The following is a 23931-nucleotide window of genomic DNA, read 5'->3' as shown; positions in this document are numbered from 1 at the left end:
TCACCACCGGAGCCGTGTGAGGGCTTATTTGTTGCAGGACAATCTTTACTTTTCATTGGTACCATTTTGGGGTACATGTGATTTTTTTTGATCACTTTTTATAAAATTTTTTTGCAGGTCGGGTGACCAAAAACCATCAATTCTGACAATGTTTTTTAGTTTATTTTTTGCGGCGTTCACCGTGCACTATAAATGACGATTTTACTTTATTCTGCGGGTCGGTACGATTACGACGATACCAGATGTATATAGGGTTTTTTATGTTTTGCAGCGTTTGCGCGATAAAATCACTTTTTTATAAAATAATTTATTTTCTGTGTCACCATATTCTGAGAGCCGTAATTTTTTTATTTTACAGTCAAAAAAGCGGTGTAAGGGCTTGTTTTTTGCGGGACGGGTTGTAGTTTTTATTGGTACTATTTTCGGGTACATGCGACTTTTTGATCACTTTTTATTCTCTATTTTGGGAGGGGTGGTGACCAAAAAATAGCGATTCTGGTGTCGTTTTTATTGATTTTTTTTGGGGTGTTCATCGTGCGGGAAAAATAACATAACAGTTTTATAGTTGGGGTCGTTACGAACGCGGTGATACCAGATATGTGTACTTTTTTTTTAACGTGTTCATTTTTTTCCTATAATGAAAGACTTATTATAGGAAAAAAATGAAGTGTTTGTTTATATAACTTATATTTTTACACTTTTTTAAAACATTTTTATTATTTTTTTTACCTTTTTAACTTGTCCCACTAGGGGACACTTAGACTTGCAGCTCTGATCGCTGCTGGAGTACATTACACTACACACGTAGTGTAATGTACTCTAACTGTCATTGTGACGTGGTGACGTGACTGTCACACTGACAGGAAGCCGAGGAGGACCGGCCGGAGGCTGCTCCTCCGAGGCTTCCGTACATGGCAACCCGGAGGTCATTCTCTGACCTCCGATTGCCACGACAAGCATCGGCAGCCCCCACGATCACTTTGTGAGGGCTGCCGATGTGCTTCAAACCACTTAAATGCGGCGACGGCAATCTGTCGCCGCATTTATGGGATTAATTGCCGAAATCAGCGGCGATGGTTCGCTGACCGGGAAGGCTGGAGTGTCAGCTGTCGGGGACAGCTGACCTCCCGGTTCCCGGACACTGTCCGTTAGGACAGTGTGCGCCGGGAACTACTCCACAACTGTACGTCCTGATGCGGGAACTAACCCCTCACCAGGACGTACTATTGCGGAGAAGCGCGGCAAGAGGTTAAAGAGGCTCTGTCACCAGATTTTGCAACCCCTATCTGCTATTGCAGCAGATAGGCGCTGCAATGTAGATTACAGTAACGTTTTTATTTTTAAAAAACGAGCATTTTTGGCCAAGTTATGACCATTTTTGTAGTTATGCAAATGAGGCTTGCAAAAGTCCAAGTGGGCGTGTATTATGTGCGTACATCGGGGCGTTTTTAATACTTTCACTAGCTGGGCGCTCTGATGAGAAGTAACATCCTCTTCTCTTCAGAACGCCCAGCTTGTGACAGTGCAGATCTGTGACGTCACTCACAGGTCCTGCATCGTGACGGCCACATCGGCACCAGAGGCTACAGTTGATTCTGCAGCAGCATCAGCGTTTGCAGGTAAGTCGATCTTACCTGCAAACGCTGATGCTGCTGCAGAATCAACTGTAGCCTCTGCTGCCGATGTGGCCGTCACGATGCAGGACCTGTGAGTGACGTCACAGATCTGCACTGTCACAAGCTGGGCATTCTGAAGAGAAGAGGATGTTACTTCTCTTCACAGCGCCCAGCTAGTAAAAGTATTAAAAACGCCCCGATGTACGCACCTAATACACGCCCACTTGGACTTTTACTTTTAAACACACCCACTTGGACTTTTGCAAGCCTCATTTGCATAATTACAAAAATGGTCATAACTTGGCCAAAAATGCTCGTTTTTTAAAAATAAAAACGTTACTGTAATCTACATTGCAGCGCCTATCTGCTGCAATAGCAGATAGGGGTTGCAAAATCTGGTGACAGAGCCTCTTTAAGAAAGCTGCCACACATGAATTTGTGTCACATATACAAACACTCTTACCAGATTTCCTTACAAATTGACCAGGTGGGCACTGCGTGTGATCCTGACATATATCACAGTCTTGGTGCGGACAAAAGTGACCGGCTTTGCATTCACAGACTGTATTTTTAGAAGACGTGCACTTCTCCTTTACGGCCAGGTTGGCTCCTGAAGAATAAAACAACATTTGATGGTTTCTGCCACCGAGCACTTCAAAAATAATATGATCTCTGTTCTACAACTATTATAAAGAATCATATAAAGCAGGTAATCCGACACCTGGTTAAATAGAAAAGATGCCAGGTACTGAATACTGGAGAAACAGCGACGCTCTCCGATGTCACGCTAACTATTTTCCAGCACAGTAAAAATACTCATCTGAATATTTCTTAGGAGTACTTTTATTAATGATATAGAGGATGGGATTAATAACACTATTTCTATTTTTGCAGATGACACCAAGCTATGTAGTAATGTTCAGTCTATGGAAGATGGGGGAGTCACTTGTTGAGAAGGATCTGGGTGTACTTGTAAATCATAAACTAAATAACAGCATGCAGTGTCAATCAGCTGCTTCTAAGGCCAGCAAGATATTGTCGTGCATCAAAAGAGGCATGGACTCACGGGACAGGGATGTAATATTACCACTTTACAAAGCATTAGTGAGGCCTCATCTAGACTATGCAGTTCAGTTCTGGGCTCCAGTTCATAGAAAGGATGAAATATACAAAGAAGAGCAACGAAGCTAATAAGGGGCGTGGGGAATCTAATTTATGAGGAAAGATTGAAAGAACTAAACCTATTTAGCCTTAAAAAAAGACGACTAAGGGGGGACATGATTAACTTATATAAATATATTAATGGCACATACAAAAAATATGGTGAAATCCTGTTCCATGTGAAACCCCCTCAAAAAACAAGGGGGCACTCCCTCCATCTGGAGAAAAAAAGGTTCAACCTGCAGAGGCGACAAGCCTTCTTTAGGCCTCATGCACACGACCGTAAAAACTCCCGTTATTACGGGTCGTAATCACGACCCGTAATAACGGGCTCATAGACTTCTATTGGCGACGGGTGCCTTCCCGTTTTCTCACGGGAAGGTGCCCGTTCCGTTAAAAAAGATAGAACATGTCCTATTTCTGGCCGTAATAACGGCACGGACAGTCCATAGAAGTCTATGGAGCTCTCGTAATAACGGGTGGCTACATGTGTGCACCCGTCATTACGGCAGCGTTGCTAAGCGACGTCAGTAAATAGTCACTGTCCAGGGAGCTGAAAGAGTTAACTGATCGGCAGTAACTCTTTCAGCACCCTGGACAGTGACTACCGATCAGTATAAACCTGTAAAAAATAAAAATAAAAGACGTTCATACTTACCGACAACTTCCTGCTTCCTCCAGTCCGGTCTCCCGCCCGTTGCCTTGGTGACGCGTCTCTCTCGACATCCGGCCCGACGTCCTGGATGACGTTTCAGGCCATGTGACCGCTGCAGCCAATCACAGGTCAATCACAGGCTGCAGCGGTCACATGGACTGCCGCGTCATCCAGGGATGTCGGGCTGGATGTGAAGAGAGGGACGCGTCACCAAGACAACGGCCGGGTAAGTATGAATTTCTTTAACTTTTATTACAGAAAAGGCTGTCCCTTCTCTCTATCCTGCACTGATAGAGAGAAGGGGCTGCCGATTAGTGCAGTGCTATTTTGCCGCCAAAAACGTGCTCGTAAATACGGGTGGAATACGTGTGACACCGGACCCATATTTACGAGCACGGGTTCGTAAATACTGGTGCAAAACGGGTGGAATACGTGTGACACCGGACCCGTATTTACGCCAGTATTTACGGGTGGGAAAAAATACGGTCGTGTGCATGAGGCCTTACTGTGAGAACTGTGAATCTATGGAATAGCCACCGCAGGAGCCGTCACAGCAGGGACAGGAGATGCTGCAAAAAAGGCTTAGATAATTTCCTAGAACAAAAAAATATTAGCTCCGATGTGTAGAAATGTTTTACTTCCCTTTTCCCGTCCCTTGGTTGAACTTGATGGACGTGTGTCTTTTTTCAGCCGTACTAACTATGTAACTATGTAACCAAGGAGGAGTACATCATTTTGGAAGACTTTTTACCACCACAATATTGTTATAAAGGCATTTATCTTTAACCTCTTTGCGCACCCAGACGTGATGTATGGAGTACGCTTGCTGTGGGTGTTGGCTGTATTTTACAGCGGACACCCGGGACTAGCAGCCGGGAGCAGCGATCGCGCTGTTCCTGGCTGTTTAACCCCTCAAATGCTGCGGTCAATCGCAACCGCAGCATCTGAGCTGTTGAAAAGAGGGGGGCGGCCACCTCCGACAGCTCATCCCCCCCCCCCCCCACAGTGAGATCAATGGATGACGACAGTTGGCAGCCCAGGGACCTAATGAAGGCCCACAGGGCTGCCTTTACTCTGCCTCTGTCACCAGTTTATAACTGCCCTATCTCCTACCTAATCTAATAGGCACTTTAATGTAGATAAGTAATGTGTTTTGTTTTTTTTTTATTACTTTTGACAAGGTTATGAGCATTTTAAGTGTTATGCAAATTTGTTCTTAATGCCCAAGTGGGCGCTTTTTTTACTCAACCAAGTGGGCGTAGTAAAGGGAAGTGTATGACGCTGACCAACCGGCCTCATGCACTTCTCTTCATTCATGTCCAGCTTAATCCATAGCACAGCGTGATCTCGTGAGATCACGCTGTGCTGTCACTTACTCTCGTAGTTCCTTCACTTAAGAGACGGGAGTATGACCAGACAACTCCTCCAGGCTGGAAAGCCGAGCAGTCGGTGTATGGGCTCATAGACTTTTGCTCGGCTGTCCGAGAAAAGCCGTTCAGAAATTAAGCGGCTCAGCGCTCACCCGAGCGCTTCTGCCGCTTTGTTTTAGCATCCTTGAGTGTCTCCCCACTGATCAAAACTTCTGACATGTCAGAAGTTTTGAAATTTTATTTACCCTTTAACAAATATATTCTAAAACGGTAATGGTAATAAATATTCATGAGAAGGCGTTTACAGCAACAGGGAATTCAGGAGGATCACACTGAAAGCTATCAAAGGCTATGTACACCTTTTGTAAAAGCCGATTCAGTCAGGTCAGCTGCACTGACAGCTCCAGTGAAAGTTGATCCAGGATCAACTTAGATGTGATCGTTATTAGCTGGATCCTGAGTGTCAGAGACACGCAGGACAGACTTTCAGCCAAGCCGTCAGTGCAGCTGAGCTGACTGAACTGGCTTTGATGTCAGGATACAGCTTTTATGTATACTGGATACATAGAAGCTCTATCAAATTCAAGTCAATTCAAAACTTGTTTGAAATCACTAAAATCTTTGATTTATTAAAGTGTAGCTAAATGTTTGACGAACTTCTGACGTGTCATAGTGAAAAAGCCGAACAGACACGAAGCGGCTGAGCGCTCACACGAGCACTTCAGCTGCTTCGTGCTAGCGATTGGTGGGGGTCTCAGTGCTCGAACCCCAACAAATCAAACTTCTGACATGTCTCTATGACGTCAGAAGTTTGTCAAACGTTTAGCTGCACTTTAAACAAAAAAGATTTGGGTTCAAAGATCCCCCACATTAACGGAGCAGCTGATCGGTGCGGGTTCCGAGTGTTGGACCCCCACCGATCATATGATGACCTGTTCTGTGGAAATCATTGGTTTAAAAAACAAAACAAAAGAACAAAAAACACGAACGTTAGGTTATAAAATTAATTATAATATTTGTTTTGTCAGGGTGCCCGTACTCCCAGCGGTTGCCCTATGAATTGCCAAAGTTTTTTGAGGTTTTATTTTGCCACGCGGCCACTACTGCTGGTTGTATGGGCCTCCTCACAGTGGTAACAATAATTTGTATGAATAACAGAGGAACATTATCACTGCACTGCCTTGCACTTACCGGGATCACATTCTTTACATCTGAAACATTCAGTGAGGCCATTTGGAAGATCTATATACAGGTTATCCGCACAAATGACACAGACACTGCTGCTAGACTCTGAAGTACAATGGGCTTTTACAAAGCTACCTAGAAAGAAAAACACGCAAACGAAAAACCTTTGAACATCATTGTATAGTTAATGAATACATTTTAACTACATAAGTTGAGTAACTTTGTGAATGCTTTGTGTTCTTTAATTTGCACTGATACATGGTGACAGCCTGTATTCTAGTCCAGAACTGCATTTACACTGCTGGTTGCTACTGGAAACAGTCGACAAGCTTGATACCAGACATCACCTCCTCTCCTGGAAGATTTTTAGCTCTAAAGCTGGCAGAATTGTGAATGCAGCTCTGGACTAGAATACAGGAGGTAACTCAAGGTGAATACAAGATGTTAAGCAATGTATTTACAAAATTACCGAACTTTTTATGTAGATTATATCTGTATATAAGATGAAAGTGGTGTTTAGAGGTAAACATGTGCTTTAGGCCTTATTCAGACGCCGTGTTTGGTCCGTAATATACAGACTATATGTCGGCAGTGTTTTCTGAACGGACCAAAGTTCAGGGAGCTGGGCTTCTGGTATCATAGTTATATTTGATGATCGTAGTCCTTGCCTCCTTGCGGGAATAATGTCCCGTACTGAAAACGTACTCCCTGAACTGTGGTCGGTCCAGGAAAAACTGCCAACACACGGTCCGTATATCACGGACTGAAAACTGCAGTTTGAATTACATACAAATGACAGCTGACATGTCCTACATGCTTAAAGGCTATGTAAATCTTTGAAAGCAATTTTTTTTTTTTTTAATAAAAAAGGTCAATCACTGTGTTTTGGTGCAAGTTTATAATTCGTTTTTATTTTTAAAAAAATTTACTTTTTGAGATATAGCTGCTTTGTATTCTGTAGAAGAAAAAAGAGAAATGATCCAGCGCTGTATAAGGATAAAAGGGATGCTTTGTTCCCACTTTTATTGATTCAAAAATTCTTTAAAAATTGGGGTGGTTTGAAGTGCGGCTGTTGCCCAAGCCTACGCGTTTCGAACACTGACAGTGTTCTTATTCATGGCAGAAATACAATGATCGTGTGTGCCTGCCTCGTCCATATCCTCTACCAGTGATTGGGCCGGGCAGGTACACCTGTGACCGGCAGGAAATGGTGAGCACGATATAACCCTCTCGATGCCGGGTTAAATATAGGTAAGTAAAATGTATTAGAAAAAATTCCACACAATTGTATCAAAGGAAAAGGAGGGAGTTTCGAATGACAACCTTTGGACCTCGGACTATAATAAAATGAACTAATATTTGATAAACAAATATATTGAAAAAGTTTATCTATCGGTGGAATATGTATTAATTATAGAGCCTATCACTGACGGAACGTGGACAAGGAAAAAAAAACACACGCAATTTAAAATACTGTTAGGTACATAACAACGAATAGAACATAGAAAGAAAAATTGCAGGATAAGATACAATAGCTAGTAATGCAATATTTTGTAATGGAACATTAGTTACATATCTGGTGCATGTAATTCCATGTATATTAACCCCTTAATGACCGCTGATTAGCCTTTTCACGATCGAGCGGTTCTCCATGACATCTAAGTTCATAACTTAGATGCGATTGATTACAGGTGGATCCTGCGTGTCACAGATAGGCAGGACCCACTGACAATGAACGCCTCAGTCCCGCGAACCTGACGGGTACAGGATGCAGCGTAAGATATACCTGCTCGGTATACACCCTTCCCAGTAACCTGACTGAATTAAGGTTTAAGCGCACGATACTGCTGCTCTGTCTACAGAATACAGAGCAGCTTTACCTGAAAAAGTAAAAAACAAAAACAAAAAAATGTTTGCATAGCCTTCCTTTGGAGGGCTTTTCCCATAATGAATATTTTTCACCTATCCACAGCCTAGCTGATAAATATCTGATCGCTGGGGATCTGACCGCTGGGAGCCCCTCCAAATTTTCTTACCTGGCTGCTCCTGTGCTACATTCGGCAGCCCCATAGAAGATAAAGCATAATGCGAGCGATGCCTCTTCTCCTTTCCGGTCACTACTCGTACTGTGAATCACTGACACACTTGTAGTGGCGGATTAACAGTATTACAACCTCCTCCCATTCAAGTACGGTATATAGAAGGCTGTGATACCAGGAACAGCCACTACAAGTGTGCCAGCGATTCACAGTACAGAGCAGGTAAAAAATTGTGTGGAAGCAGCGCCCGCTGGCCCCTTTAAAATAGCTGATCGACGGGGGTGCCGAGAGTCGGAACCCAAACGATTAGACCCTGAGGATTGGCCATAAATTTCTACTAACTGGAAAACCCACAAAAACAAGACATTGCTCTTTTAATATTAAAACAAAACACTTACTAAATAGTTTATATTACCGAAGATGCAAGGATCGTCTAAACGGAAGAGCGTCACATGATCCTGGAAGTTTAGTGGGTTTTCAGAAAGCTGTGACTTGTCCCCTCCCCTTGTAAATGTGTCAGTACGCCACTGGGGAAAGGAACCTGGCGATTCGGCGTATGGTCAAGTGGGTAAAAGGAGCAGGGTAGCAAATTACAGAAGTGGTGGGGGGGATACAGAGCAACGCCGGCAGGCAGGTGGGGCAGGCCGCTCCGTATGACGATGTGTCACAGCTTTTTGAAAACCCACAAAACTTCTAGGATCATGTGACCGCTCCTCCATTCGGGCAATCAGGACGTCTGTGGTAATAAAACTATTTAGTTACGGATTTATTTTTATATTATAAGAGAAATGTCTTGTTTTTTTGTGTCCAAGGACAACCCTCTTAATCCTTGGAATTTTTACACACTGTAAACTGCACATTGGATAAAAATACAGGTCAGGCTAAGTTCACTCTAGCGCTAGTATACGTTTACGTCTCTTCCGTCAGAGGAAGGGAGGATCGAAAGATTAAGCGGAAAGCAACGGTTCCGTTAGAATTACCATTGATTTCAATGGTAATTTGTGTTTGTTGCTTTCCGTTTGTTTCTGTTCGCTAGGTTTCCGTTTTTTTTGATGGAAGCAAAAGTGCAGTCTGCAGAACTTTTGGTAATTCTAACTGAACACTTGCTTTCTGTTTAATCTTTCGATCCCCTCTTCCTCTGACGGAATAGAGGTAAACGTATACTAACGCTAGAGTAAAAAAAACATAATAAACAATTGCAGTGCAAAGAACAACTTATTTCACGCACCTTTATCGCACTTTGGACAGCAAAAGTTATTCATTTGGTATTCTCCCGGAAGACAAGACAACGTCAAATTCACCAAAAGAAAAAGCTAAAATAAAAATAAATAAAAGACACTGAAGGAGAAAATGTAAAGCGCTATATAATCAAATAAAGTATTCTATAAACTCAGGTAACAGCCACATACTGAAGAGAAGACATCCCAGCTGCGTGGCAGCACCTTCCAACATATGATCTGACTTGGAGGTATCTGGAGGTTACGCTGCTCTCTAGCCCCCCTGAAAGTCGCAGCATCAGCGCACAGGGCAGGTTCGGGCCGTTAAACAGTTGCCGCTTATCCGGACTTCAGTCTCTGACACCGTTTCTAGGACACTTTTAAAGGGATTGGCTCACGGTACATCCCACCTTTTTAAATGTAGCCGGTAATCTGTTATCGCCGGAGGAAAACCGTGGGTGGCCACACATGTCCCCGCTGGCAGCAATGTAGAATAAAATGTTACCCATTTAAATGATTGGCCGACCATGTAATACATGGTGCACCGAGTCCTACAGAGTCCTAAGCAGAGGACCTGTTAAAGGCTATGTACTCCTTTGATTGGATTATTAATTTTTTATTAAAAGTCAACGTGTTTTGTGTTTTTGAGCAATTTTCCAATTGCCAGCTTCTATCGATCATATCTAAGTTCGTAACTTAGATATGATCGACATTAGGTGGATCCTGTAAACACAGAGAACCCGCTCTCAGCCGAGCCGTCAGTTCAGCTGACATAATGGAATCGGCTGAGAGAACGATACAGCTTCTATCTACACAGGCTACATAGAAACTGGATCTTAAAAGAGTAGAAACATTCTTTAATAAAAGTCAATTGGAAAATTTCTTAAAAACACATTAATAATATATATATATATATATATATATATATATGTTTAAGAAAAACGTGTACATGGCCTTTGAAAGGCTCACGATCATCTCAAATTTACACTTAGTTTCCTCTCAGTCCAAGCTACAGGATATTCTGTGATCGGCTTATTGTCCAGTGACCAAATAGTACGACCCCTTCTGTTTACCCCCTTCAGGACACAGCGATTTCTTTTGGCTTTTACATCACTGTATTCCGAGGGCCATAACTTTTTAAACTTTGTCGACATAGCCGTACCAGGGCCTGTTTTTTGCGGAGTTGTATTTTTTGTTGCCATTGTTGGGTACATATATAATATATTAAAAAACTTTTATTAACATTTTTGTGGGGGAATGGAAAAAAAAAATAATTTCGTCATTGTTTTCTGGGTTTCGATTTTACAGTATTCACCGTGTGATAAAAATTAGATGTTAATGTTGTTACGATTACAGGTGTAACATTTTAATAGTTTAAAAAAATAAAGTTTTAGTACTTCCTATAGCCACAGATGTCGCGGTCTCTATTGCGGGGAGAATGCAACAGAACCTACTGTTACCCTATATGGGGATGTATGGTGACCCTTGTCCGCTATGGTTTCTTTCATACACACAACTATGTGTCAATAGTTTCCGTCAGGGGCCGACGGTGTCATCATGCAACGGATCCGGTGACGGAGCACAACAACAGAAATACGGGACGCAGATGTGAACGAGGCCTTATTCAGGTTTTGGAACAGGAGAAAACAGAGACAGCAAATGGAAAATCCAACAAATAAAAACTAAAGACAGAACTGGCAAAAACATCTAAGACATGCACGGGCACCTGACGCGCTTCGACATGCCCTATCAAGTCTACCCATACGAGCTTCCAGAGAGTCACACCTTTTTTGTTCCAAATGAATTGTAAACCAGAATTATGAAACCGGCAGAAAAGAGTTAATACTGAAGGCCGGACACTTCCATGTGGATTGGATTACAGCGCATGGCCTTGTGCTTGGAGAACAGCCGGCATTGTTTTATATGTCTTCCCAAACTAATAATAGCAGAAGATAAAAGGTCCAAGACAGACATCAGGGGGCAGCCCCATAAAAAGGTCTGTCTACCCGTCAGTCATATGCACCCCTGTTTATGTTGCTGAACGGAAATACATTATAACCCTTCCTCCAGCTGGAGCAGCTGATTTTCTGTGACACTGTCACCACTGACCTCTAGATCATGCTGTTCTGGTCAGCCGCAATAGGAAAAGTTACTTCAGACAATCCTAAATATAATCTAGCTCTACAGACAGTTTATATATCCATGCACAAAAAAGGATATATATGGCCATGTTCACACAGGGTATTTTGCACTCCGATTCAGCCTTCTAATAAGCACTGAAAACTCCTCGCATTTTTGCCACCCATTGCTTTCAGTGGGAATCAGCGCCTTTGTTCACACGGCACTTTTTTAAAGCTCGCTGAAAAAAAAAAAAAAATACCTCCTGACCTATGTTGCTGTGAAATTCCGTGCCACAAATTCCAATTAAGGGTATGTTCACAAAGAATTTTTTGCAGGCAGAAAATTCTGCCTCAAAATTCCGTCTGCACGCTGTTTGCGGAGTTTTTCGCTGCGTTTTTAATGGCCGCGGGCAAAAAACGTCACAAAATACGCTTTCTCTGCTTCCCATTGATGTCAGTGAGAGGTCAGAGACGTAAACACCCGAGCATGTCGCTTCTTTTTCCCGCTCGCGGGAAGAAAAAAAAACGCCTCCACCTCCCATTGAAATCAATGGGAGGTATTTTTGGCCGTTTTTTCGCGTGTTTTCCGACGCGGTTTCCGTGTCAGCAAACTCAGTGTGAACTGGATGCAACAACCAAAGATCACCGTGTCACCGTGCCTGCATCGCAGATAATGAAAGTCAATGTGGCCGTGTCGCGACCCGCAGGAAAGCCGTACCTGCTGCTTTCAGGCAGGGTGACACAGCAAGCTTTGGTCGTGCAACCTGTGTCGCCGTCAACGTCACCCTGTACCCTAGCCTTATTGTACACAGCGTCAGATGTCGTCACTGGGCTGCCATCATGGTATACAATGTCAGTACTTGTCGCTGGGCCATCAATTGTATACAGTGTCAGTACTCATCGCTGTCAAAATAGTTTAAGAATAAATAACTAAAATCTCAAGTTAAAGAGGCTCTGTCACCACATTATAAGTGGCCTATCTTGTACATGATGTGATCGGCGCTGTAATGTAGATTACAGCAGTGCTTTTTATTTAGAAAAACGATCATTTTTGACAGTTATGACCTATATTAGCTTTATGCTAATGAGTTTCTTAATGGTCAACTGGGCGTGTTTTACTATATGACCAAGTGGGCGTTGTACAGAGGAGTGTATGACGCTGACCAATCAGTGACCAATCAGCGTCATACACTTCTCACCATTCATTTACACTGCAGATAGCGATATAGCTAGATCACTATGTGCAGCCACATAAACACAGTATAACGTTACTGCAGTGTCCTGACAGTGAATATACATTACCTCCAGCCAGGACGCAATGTCTATTCAGAATCCTGACACTTCTGTAGCGTCTGTGTGATATTTAATCGCGAGATTACGATGTAACCTGTCATTTAAAACGAGATTACGCTTGATCTGCTGTAAATATCAGAGACGCTACAGAAGTGTCAGGATTCTGAATAGACATCCCGTCTTGGTTGGTAGTGATGTCTATTCACTGTCAGGACACTTGAGTAACGTGTGTGTGTGTGTGTGTGTGTGTGTGTGTGTGTGTGTGTGTGTGTGTGTGTGTGTGTGTGTGTGTGTGTGTGTGTGTGTGTGTACATAGTGATCTAGTAAGATCACTATGTGCTGTGTAAATGAATGGAGAGAAGTGTATGACGCTGATTGGTTACCGATTGGTCAGCGTCATACACTCCTCTGTACAACGCCCACTTGGTCAAAAAGTAAAACACGCCCAGTTGAGAAACTCATTAGCATAAAGCTAAAATAGGTCATAACTCCGTCAAAAATGATCGTATTGCTAAATAAAAACCCTGCTGCAATCTACATTACAGCGCCGATCACATCATGTACAATATAGGCCACTTATAATCTGGTGACAGAGCCTCTTAAAAAAATAAAGAACCTACTTTTCCCCCTTACAAAATGTGTATATATATATATATATATATATATATATATCTGGTATCGTCGCGTTTGTAACAACCCAAACTATAAAAATATTACATTATTTAACCCGCAAGGTGAATGCCGTGAAAAAATAAAGAACATTGTCAGAATTTCTCTTTTCTGTTCATCCGGCCTTCCAAAAAAAACAAACAAATTTAATAAACAGCAATCCACAAGTCATATATAGCCCAAAATACCAATAAAAACTACAAGTCGTCCCTGTAAGAATAAGCCCTCATACAGCTACGCCGGGGGAAAATAAAAGTTATGGCTTTTAAAACATGGTGACGCAAAAAACATTTTTATTGTGTAAAAGAAGTAAACGAAGAATAAATTTGGTATCGCCGTAATCGTAACGACCCTCCGAATAAAGTTATTGTTATTTATACCACAGTAAATGGCGTAAATTTAAGACGCAAAAAAAGTGTTGAAATTAGTTTTTTCCATAACCCCCCCTCCAAAAAAAGTTAATTAATGTTGATCAATAAATGACATGTACACCAAAATAGCGCTATTAAAAAATACAACTTGTCCTACAAAAAAAAACAAACATATATTGTGATTTTTGCACCAACCTGAAAAAAAAAACAACTATTTTTAAAAAAAACAAAAACAAAAAAAAAACCCCATACTTATCCCCGGGCGTTGTCATAGTGACGCTTTCCTGTTTTGAGTGCAGCCTGGCCTTCTGGGATGACGTTTCATCCCATGTGACTGATCCAGCCTATCACAGGCTGCAGCGTCATCCCAGGAGGCCCGGGCTGCACATAAACCAGGGGAACATGTCGCTATGACAACGCCCAGGGTGGTAACTATTAACTTTTTTGAAACTTTTTTTTCCAGCCCGGTTTCCGCAGCGGGTTCGAGGCCGGATACGCTGTGTAGTTTTCACGCAGCAGATCCGACCCTTTGGAACCCAGCCTCACACTTCAATTAGTTGTTGTTTTTATCAGGACACCCGACAGATCCTTTATAAGACAATGGTAAGAAAAATAAAATGTATCACAAGGAACCGCTCATGGATCCTGTAAAAATGGACGCTATACAGACTGAGGATGAGCTGCAGTCACAGCCCATGGACAAAAGGGTTGCGGTTTCCAGGAAAAAATAAAATAAAACTTAACAAATGTCATGTCCCCATTGAGCCTGCTAAACAAAAGCAAGAAATGGGTTGTCCAGGGTGGTCCAATAGGGGTGGTTTTTTCTTGTTTCAAGAAACAGCGCCACCCTTGTCCACGGGCAGCGTCTGCTATTACAGCTCGTCCCCATTTACTTGCTCTAGCCCCTATATAGTTGCGGCAATAAAGTCCCAAAAGACGAATATTGAAACTGAAAGTGACCGCAGTTCCCAGAAGCCAATACTAACTATTCATAACACAACACAGCCTGGGGCGCACAGCACGGCCACAATGCAAACATCCGAGCTCCACCCGTCACCAGGCTCACGCGTCCTGCTCACCGGGTATATTGCCAGCAGGAAGTGGACACCCCTCGTCCCTGTCATTGTCGTGGTCTCCGGATGATCCGCATTACACCCGCTCTATCAGCAGCGACTCCATAGCTTGCGGAAACCGAAAGTTCACTACCCGAGGTGGTCACGTGACTAGACGACTTCATTGGGCGGGGCCGGGGGGTAACCGCTTTTGTTGCAGCAATGGTGTCCCATAGTGGCTTGTGCTCTGCCGGTAGCTGGGAGTCCTGGTGAGGTGTATGAATAGCCTACTTCTAGATATATATGTAGATGAGGGTCTTATATATAATAGATGCGTGCCGCCAAACCTCTCATGTATTATACAAATATTGGGGAAGATTTAGCAGAACTGGTGCAATGGAAAAGTGGAGTAGTTGCCCATGACAACCAGTCAGATTGCTACTTTCAGTTTCCACTTTTTAGGTGTGATCATAAGGCTATGTTCACACACTAGACTAAAAACGGCTTATGATTTTCAGCCGTTTTCTTTAGGCTATGTTCACACTGAGTTTTTTTGCAGGATGAAAATTCTGCCTCAAAATTCCTTTTGGAATTTTGAGGCAGATTTTCCTGTGCCTGCACGCTGTTTTTTGCTTGGGCCCATTGAGTGCCACGGGAAAAAAAGCAGCGAAATACACTTTCTCTGCCTCCCATTGATGGCCCTGTTCACACAGAGGTTTTTTTACACGTTTTTTGATGCGGAAACGGAATTGTGAGGCAGAATTTTCCTCCTGCAAAAAACTCTGTGTGAACATAGCCCTAGTCTGTGATCTCACATGATGGTTCAAATGCGTCTTATGCCAAGATCTGTGGAAAAAACGCGCCCCCCCCTCCCAGGTAGTGCCACACAGCCCTCCCCCTCCCAGGTAGTGCCACACGGCCCTCCCCCTCCCAGGTAGTGCCACACAGCCCTCCCAGGTAGTGCCACACAGCCCTCCCCCTCCCAGGTAGTGCCACACAGCCCTCCCCCTCCCAGGTAGTGCCACACAGCCCTCCCCCCTCCCAGGTAGTGCCACACAGCCCTCCCCCCTCCCAGGTAGTGCCACACAGCCCTCCCCCCTCCCAGGTAGTGCCACACAGCCCTCCCCCTCCCAGGTAGTGCCACACAGCCCTCCCCCTCCCAGGTAGTGCCACACAGCCCTCCCCCTCCCAGGTAGTGCCACACAGCCCTCCCCCTCCCAGGTAGTGCCACACAGCCCTCCCCCCTCCCAGGTAGTGCCACACAGCCCTCCCCCCTCCCAGGTAGTGCCACACAGCCCTCCCCCCTCCCCCCTCCCAGGTAGTGCCACACAGCCCTCCCCCCTCCCAGGTAGTGCCACACAGCCCTCCCCCTCCCAGGTAGTGCCACACAGCCCTCCCCCTCCCAGGTAGTGCCACACAGCCCTCCCCCCTCCCAGGTAGTGCCACACAGCCCCCCTCCCAGGTAGTGCCTCACAGCCCTCCCCCTCCCAGGTAGTGCCTCACAGCCCTCCCCCTCCCAGGTAGTGCCTCACAGCCCTCCCCCTCCCAGGTAGTGCCTCACAGCCCTCCCCCTCCCAAGGTAGTGCCTCACAGCCCTCCCCCTCCCAGGTAGTGCCTCACAGCCCTCCCCCTCCCAGGTAGTGCCTCACAGCCCTCCCCCTCCCAGGTAGTGCCACACAGCCCTCCCCCACCCAGGTAGTGCCACACAGCCCCCCTCCTCCCAGGTAGTGCCACACAGCCCCCCCTCCCAGGTAGTGCCTCACAGCCCTCCCCCTCCCAGGTAGTGCCACACAGCCCCCCTCCTCCCAGGTAGTGCCACACAGCCCCCCTCCTCCCAGGTAGTGCCACACAGCCCCCCTCCCAGGTGGTGCCACACAGCCCCTCCTCCCAGGTAGTGCCACACAGCCCCACAGGTAGTTAGGCCGCCTGCTAGACAGGGGCTCCCTCTAGAAGCAGAATCCTGTCTGCCACACTCTGGCCGGGGATTCCACTTCTGGAGGAGTCATGACAGCAGCATCAACACCCGGTGGCCAGGGCGGGCCCCCCGAAGGGTAGTGGGTCCCGGCACTTGCCCGGGATTCGCTGGGTGCTGACGCCAGCCCTGGTTTAAAAATGTGTTTCACCTGTAAAAAACACAAAATGACTAATAACCGTTTCATAGTCCCTGACGTACATGATAAACGTGTCCGCTGTGCTCCATTAGCCTGTCGTAGGCCTATAGAGCGTCCTTTCGGACTTCATCGGGCTGGTTTGCGTTAGTATACCTTTTCTTTGAAGGATGGAATAGTGTAGTAAACCATGCTATTTTATTCTGAAGGATTCTGCAAAATATTTATACTGTGCTGCATACTTTTTTTTTAGCATGAGGGCCTATGGGGACAGATACCACTGTATAGCATCCGTCACAGGCAGAGGTGTAACTTTCGCTATAGCAGCCGTAACGGCTGCTACGGGACCCGCAGCATGAGGGGGCCAGTGCCACCCGCCGGCACGGGCCCCCCCTCCCATGGCCGGAGGCACCGCTAACAGCCGCTATGGCTGCTACAGCGCGACACCACTGAAGGGGTTGTTCCTACAAAAGACTATCCACAGGATAGGGGATACATGTGTGATCGCTGGGACGCCCAGCGATAAGGAGAACGGGGGACCAAAAGTCCCCCGAAGTTCTCCATGACAAACCTCATACTTCCGGGGTCTGTCTGCAGCTCCATAGAAATTAATTGTGCACTGGTCCGAGGTTAGTCATGGAGAACTTGGGGGGACTTTCGGTCCCCCGTTCTCCTTATCGCTGCCAGCGATCACACATGTATCCCCTATCCTGTGGGGATACATCTCTTTTGTAGGACAAACTATAGGCCGTTTTTTTTGGGGGGGTCTGTATGGCGTTATCTACAGGGGGGGTCTATATGGCGTTATCTACAGGGGGGTCTGTATGGCGTTATCTACAGGGGGGGCTGTATGGCGTTATCTTTGGGGGGTTTTCTGTATGGTGTTATCTACAGGGGGGGTCTGTATGGCATTATCTATGGGGGGGGGTTTCTGTATGCCGTTATCTACAGGGGGTTCTGTATGGCGTTATCTACAGGGGGGTTCTGTATGGTGTTATCTACAGAGGGGCTGTATGGCGTTATCTACAGGGGGGCTGTATGGCGTTATCTACAGGGGGGCTGTATGGCGTTATCTACAGGGGGGCTGTATGGCGTTATCTACAGGGGGGCTGTATGGCGTTATCTACAGGGGGCTGTGTATGGTGCTATCTATAGGGGGGCGCTGTGTGGTTGAATCTATACGGAGGCACTATCTACAGGGGGGTGTTGTGTGATACCCAGCGTAGGGGGGGCCCCAGTCAAAAGTTTTCTATGGGGCCCAGTCTTTCCTAGTTACGCCCCTGGTCACAGGTATACGTTAAGCCGTGTACGTCTGGAGGCTCCGGTGACATAGCTGTCCATATATGGACAGTTATGTCACTGGTGCTTCCTTCACAGTGCCGCAGGAAGTACCGCCGTCCTCAGAAAGCCTGTATGGACAGTGACGTCAGGAGCCTCTGTGAGGGGGTCTCATCTGTTCAGGCAATATGTTGTAGCCTTCCATCAGAGGTACACGTCGGAGTCTGATGGGAGGCAGTTAATGTGGCTCTGTCACCACATTATAAGTGCCCCATCTCCTATATAAGGAGATCGGCGCAATAATGTAGGTGACCGTAATGCTTTTTATTTAGAAAAACAATCTATTTTTACCACTTTATGAGCGATTTTTAGCTTTATGCTAATGAGTTTCTTAATGCCCAAGTGGGCGTGTTTTACTTTAGACCAAGTGGGCATTGTACAGAGGAGTGTATGACGCTGACCAATCAGTGACCAATAAGCATCATACACTTCTCTCCATTCATTTACACAGCACTAGCGATATAGTTATATCGTTATGTGCAGCCACATACACATACACTAACATTACTGCAGTGTCCTGATAATGAATATACATCACTACCAGCCAGGACGTGATGTGTATTCAGAATCCTGACACTTCTGAATCTTTTCTGTGAGATTCCAGCAAGGCAAGCGTAATCTCGTTTGAAATTACAGGTTACATCGTAATCTCGCGAGATTTCGTATCCGTTGCTGGAATCTCACAAAAAAGAGTCAGAAGTGTCAGGATTCTGAGTACACATGACGTCCAGGCTGGATTTCATGTGTATTCATTATCAGGACACTGCAGTAATGTTAGTGTTTGTGTAGGAAGCTGCACATAGCGATATAACTATATCGCTAGTGCAGTGTAAATGAATGGAGAGAAGTGTATGATGCTGATTGGTCAGCGTCATGCACTCCTCTGTACAACGCCGACTTGGTCTAAAGTAAAAACACGCCCACTTGGGCATTAAGAAACTCATTAGCATAAAGCTAAAATCGCTCATAAAGTGGTAAAAATAGATCGTTTTTCTAAATAAAAAGCATTACTGTCACCTACATTATAGCGCCGATCTCCTTATGTAGGAGATAGGGCACTTATAATGTGGTGACAGAGACTCTTTAACATGATGTGAAGAGGGCCTAAGGCTGCGCTTTCATTGTGCATTTACAAATGCTGCCGAAAGAGACGCATCTGACAAAACGCATGCCTTTTGTAAATGTTTCAGCTGTAATCTGATTTTAAAGTTGATCGTCATAGGCTTATAGTTGAAACACCGTAAGTAAAGAAAACACATGTGTTTTTCAAGATGATTTTTTTTTTTTGGGCAGCGTTTGAAAATGCAACAATAACGCACAATGTGAACCCAGCCTAAGCTGTTTGTGAAATCCAAATTGCAGCTGCTCTTTACTTTTTTCACCCCAAATTCCTTTTAAGCGATCCCCTACAAAATAGTGCAACATAGGGTGGAATCAGAATTGGATACAACTTCTGTATAATATATATCCAAATTCTGACTCTGGAGGGAGTAAGATCAAATAAAGCTGTCAAAACCAAGTTCAAATATTAGGGTATGTTCACACGCCCTATTTACAGACGTAGTTAAGGCGTTTTTCGCCTGGAATTAGGGCCGAAAATGGGTCTTAGGGGAGATTCACACGAACGTTGCGTTTTTGCGCGCGCAAACAACGCAGCGTTTTGCGAGCGCAAAAACCATTTGACAGCTGCGTGTGTCATGCGTGTCTGATGCGCGGCTGCGTGATTTTCGCGCAGCCGGCATCATAGAGATGAGGCTTGTCAACGCCCGTCACTGTCCAAGGTGCTGAAAGAGCTAAATCTTTCAGCACCCTCGACAGTGAATGCCGAACACAACAGCGAAAACCCTGTAAAAAAAAAAGATAAAGTTCCTACTTACCGAGAACTTCCCGGCCGTTGCCTTGGTGACGCGTCCTTGGTGACGCGTCCTTGGTGACGCGTCCTTGGTGACGCGCCTCTCTTGACATCGGGCCCCACCTCCCTGGATGACGCAGCAGTCCAAGTGACCGCTGCAGCCTGTGATTGGCTGCAGCCTGTGCTTGGCCTGTGATTGGCTGGAGCTGTCACTTGAACTGAAGTGTCATCCCGGGAGGTCGGACTGCAGGAAGGAGACAGGAGTAATCGGTAAGTTAGAACTTCGGTTTTTTTTTACAGGTTAATGTATTTTGGGATCGCAAGTCACTGTCCATGGTGCTGAAACAGTTTAACTCTTTCAGCACCATGGACAGTGACTATCTCCTGACGTCGCGTACCGATAATTTTTTTGCCGGGATCGGCCAAAACGAGTTTGGCCGAACCCGGTGAAGTTCGGTACGCTTGTCCGGCTTCGCTCATCGCAAAGACACTCCGTTTGGATGTTCGGAAACAGAAAAGCACGTGGTGCTTTTCGGTTTTCATTCATCCTTTTCACTGCTGTTGCGCGAATCACGCTCGTCCCATGGAAGTGCTTCCGTGTGGTGCGCGTGATTTTCACGCACCCATTGACTTCAATGGGTGCGTGATGCGTGAAATACGCAGAGTTTTTGAACCGGTCGCGTATAGTACGCAGCGAACAAACGCTGCGCAAGAATCACGCACTGTTTGAACTGCCTCATTGACTTCTATAGTGCTGTGCGTGATGCGCAGAAAATACGCGGCCTGCACGCGCGCAAATCGCGCTCGTCTGAATCCCCCCTTACGGTGTTCTGTGCAGACGGGCTTTTGTAAAAAGACGCCCGCCTCAAAGAAGTGCATGTCACTTCTTGGGACGTAATTGGAGCCGTTTTTCATTGACTCCATTGAAAAACAGCTCCAATTACGTCCGTAATGGACGCCGCGAAAAACGCCTGCACTTACAAAAACGTCTGAAATTCAGGAGCTGTTTTCGCCTGAAAACAGCTCCGTAATTTCAGACGTATTTTACGTTTGCGTGTGAACATACCCATAGGGTATGTGCACACGGAGGAAAATTGCCTCCCATTAATTTCAATGGGTGTCGGACGCTTCTTTTTCCCACTAGCTGATTTACTTCAGGTAGCGGGAAAAAGAAGCGTTCTGCTCTAAACCTCCCATTGAGGTCAATGGGAGGAGGAATGTTCCTGCCGACGGCACAAATTGTTCCACGGCAGATTTTGCGGTGAGACCCGCCACGCAAATTCTACACATATTGAGTACAGAAGCGTCTGTGCATGTACAGTAAAAGCATATCCACGGCAAGCCCCGTATTTCTTACATAAAAATCGCACAAATCAACCTCAAAGTGTGTGACGTCCGGCTTAGGGCCAGTTCACACTGAGTTGTTTTACGCGGAAACTGCGTTGAAAAACGGTCGAAAATGCCGCCCACGAGGTGTAATTTTACGTGTTGTTATCAAAAGACGGCGTGTAAAAAGACGCCCGCATCAAAGAAGTGCATGTCACTCCTTGGGACGTTTTTGGAGGCGTTTTTCATTGACTCCATTGGAAAAAAACGCTCCAATAACATCCGTAAAGTACGCCGCGAAAAACGCAAGTTGTTAAACGTCTGAAAATCAGGAGCTGTTTTTAGGCGAAAACAGCTCCGTAATTTCAGACGTATTTTGCTAAGCGTGTGAACATACCCTAACAGCAATACAACAGGGCAACAAAAAGGTCCCATATGGCCACTGTATTTCTCTGATTTGATATAGAGGCATATGGAGTTTTTTTTCTGTCAGATTTTGTATGGCTCTTATGCCTAGTGCTACTTCACTGTATTTTCTGCCCTAGTCCTAGCTGGTATTTCAAGGGATGTAAACAAACAGCAAGGGATGTAAACAAACAGCAAGGGATGTAAACAAACAGCAAGGGATGTAAACAAACAGCAAGGGATGTAAACAAACAGAAAAAGCAGCAGTGACTATGGAAATCAAACAGAAACTGGTTAGAAGTTTTCCTGGACAACCCCTTTAACCCCTTAATGACCAGCCTATTTTGGACCTTAACCCCTTCAGGACTGAGCCTGTTTTGGCCTTCAGGACGAAGCCGATTTTTCAAATCTGACATGTGTCACTTTATGTGGTAATAACTCCGGAATGCTTTTACCTATCCAAGCGATTCTGAGATTGTTTTCTCGTGACATATTGTACTTTATGTTAGTGAAAAATTTGGTTGATAAATTCAATATTTATTTGTAAAAAACACCAAGATTTGGAGAAAATTTGCAAAAATTAGCATTTTTCTCAATTTAAATGTATCTGCTTGTAAAACAGATAGTAATACCACACAAAATAGTTACTAGTTAACATCCCCCATGTGTCTACTTTATGTTGGCGTCGTTTTTTGAACATTCTTTTATTTTTTTAGGACGTTACAAGGCTTAGATCTTTAGCAGCGATTTCTCATATTTTCAAGAAAATTTCAAAAGGCGATTTTTACAAGGACCAATTCAGTTCTGAAGTGGCATTGAGGGCCTTATATATTAGAAAGTCCCCATAAATCACCCCATTTTGAAAACTGCACCCCTCAAAGTATTCAAAACAGCATTCAGAAAGTGTATTAACCCTTTAGGCGTTTCACAGGAATTAAAGCAAAGTAGAGGTGAAAGTTACAAATTTCATTTTTTTTTTACAAAATTCATTTGTAATACATTTTTTTCTATACCACAGGAGGTTTTACCCGAGAAATGTAACTTATTATTTATTGCCCAGTTTCTGCAGTTTTTAGAAATACCCCACATGTGGCCCTAGTGCGGTCATGAACTGAAACACCGGCCTCAGAAGCAAAGGAGCACCTAGTGGATTTTGGGGCCTCCTTTTTTTTAGCATATATTTTAGGTACCATGTCAGGTTTGAAGAGGTCTTGTGGGGCCAAAACAATAAAGACCCCCAAAAGTGACCTCATTTTGGAAACTACACCCCTCAGGGAATTTATCTAGGGGTATAATTAGCATTTTGAACCCACAGTTTTTTTTCTAAATTTATTTGAATTAGTTTGTGAAGGTGAAAATCTACTTTTTTTACCAAATATGTGTAACTTTTAAAAAGTAAAGCAGTTTGTAAGGGGAAAAGCTGGGTTTTTCATTTTTTTTCACATTTTTTTTAAAATTAACTTTATTAAACTTTTTTTTCACTTTTTTACTAGTCCCATTAGGGGACTATAATATGTGATTCTGCGATCGCATTTATAATACACTGCAATACTTTTGTATTGCAGTGTATTACTGCCTGGCCGTTTAACACGGACAGGCATCTGCTAGGTCATGCCAGAGGCATGATCTAGCAGGCATTCACTCTAGGCAGCCTGGGGGCCTTTATTAGACCCCCGGCTGCTATTAGAGACACAGACACTCGGCAATCGTATCGCCGGGTGTCGGTGGGGGAGAGAGGGAGCTCCCTCCCTCTCTCCAAAACAACTCAGATGCGGTGCTCGCTATTGAGCACCGCATCTGAGGGGTTAAACGTGTGAGATCGATACTAATATCGATCTCACACGGCAGAGCAGGGACGCCCCCAGCCCTCAACTTTCCTGTGGCGATAAAACTCTGTGAAGATCTGTCTGCTCTGTGGGGATTCTCTGTGAGCACCTTTTGCTCTGTTTGAAATCCACTCACAATGTTTACCTTCAATAGCTCTGTGACTCTGGCTGTATGTACGATGTAATTTACTTAAATTTACATACCTTGGCTCTTATGCCTAGTGCTACTTCACTGTATTTTCTGCCCTAGTCCTAGCTGGTATTTCATCATCTGTCAGATAAGCTTTTTCTTCCTGTAACTGCCAACATAAGGAGTGGTTCCTTTAGG

General features: G+C 44.7%; 1 protein-coding gene across 4 annotated transcripts in view; it reads right to left on the bottom strand.

Annotated features, from left to right (window-relative positions):
- TNFRSF14 (TNF receptor superfamily member 14) overlaps positions 1-14953 on the bottom strand; it is a 39300-nt gene extending 24347 nt beyond the window's left edge. For 2 of the 4 annotated variants that reach the window (XM_075839667.1, XM_075839666.1), the window contains exons 1-4: positions 14776-14939; positions 9255-9339; positions 5994-6122; positions 2080-2226 (exon numbers count right to left, since the gene is read on the bottom strand). In XM_075839667.1, the coding sequence (XP_075695782.1) occupies positions 2080-2226; positions 5994-6122; positions 9255-9339; positions 14776-14820 (406 nt within the window). In that variant the 5' untranslated portion in view covers positions 14821-14939. Of the gene's footprint in view, positions 1-2079; positions 2227-5993; positions 6123-9254; positions 9340-14775 lie in introns of all 4 variants that reach the window. The other 2 variants (XM_075839665.1, XM_075839668.1) reach the window with 2 other exon arrangements.
- Positions 14954-23931: the final 8978 nt, after the last annotated feature.

This window comes from Rhinoderma darwinii, chromosome 10 (genome assembly GCF_050947455.1).
Source record: "Rhinoderma darwinii isolate aRhiDar2 chromosome 10, aRhiDar2.hap1, whole genome shotgun sequence".
NCBI lineage: Eukaryota > Metazoa > Chordata > Amphibia > Anura > Rhinodermatidae > Rhinoderma > Rhinoderma darwinii.
The sequence above is the reverse complement of the archived record's forward strand: the minus strand, read 5'-3'. Positions and strand labels throughout refer to the sequence as shown.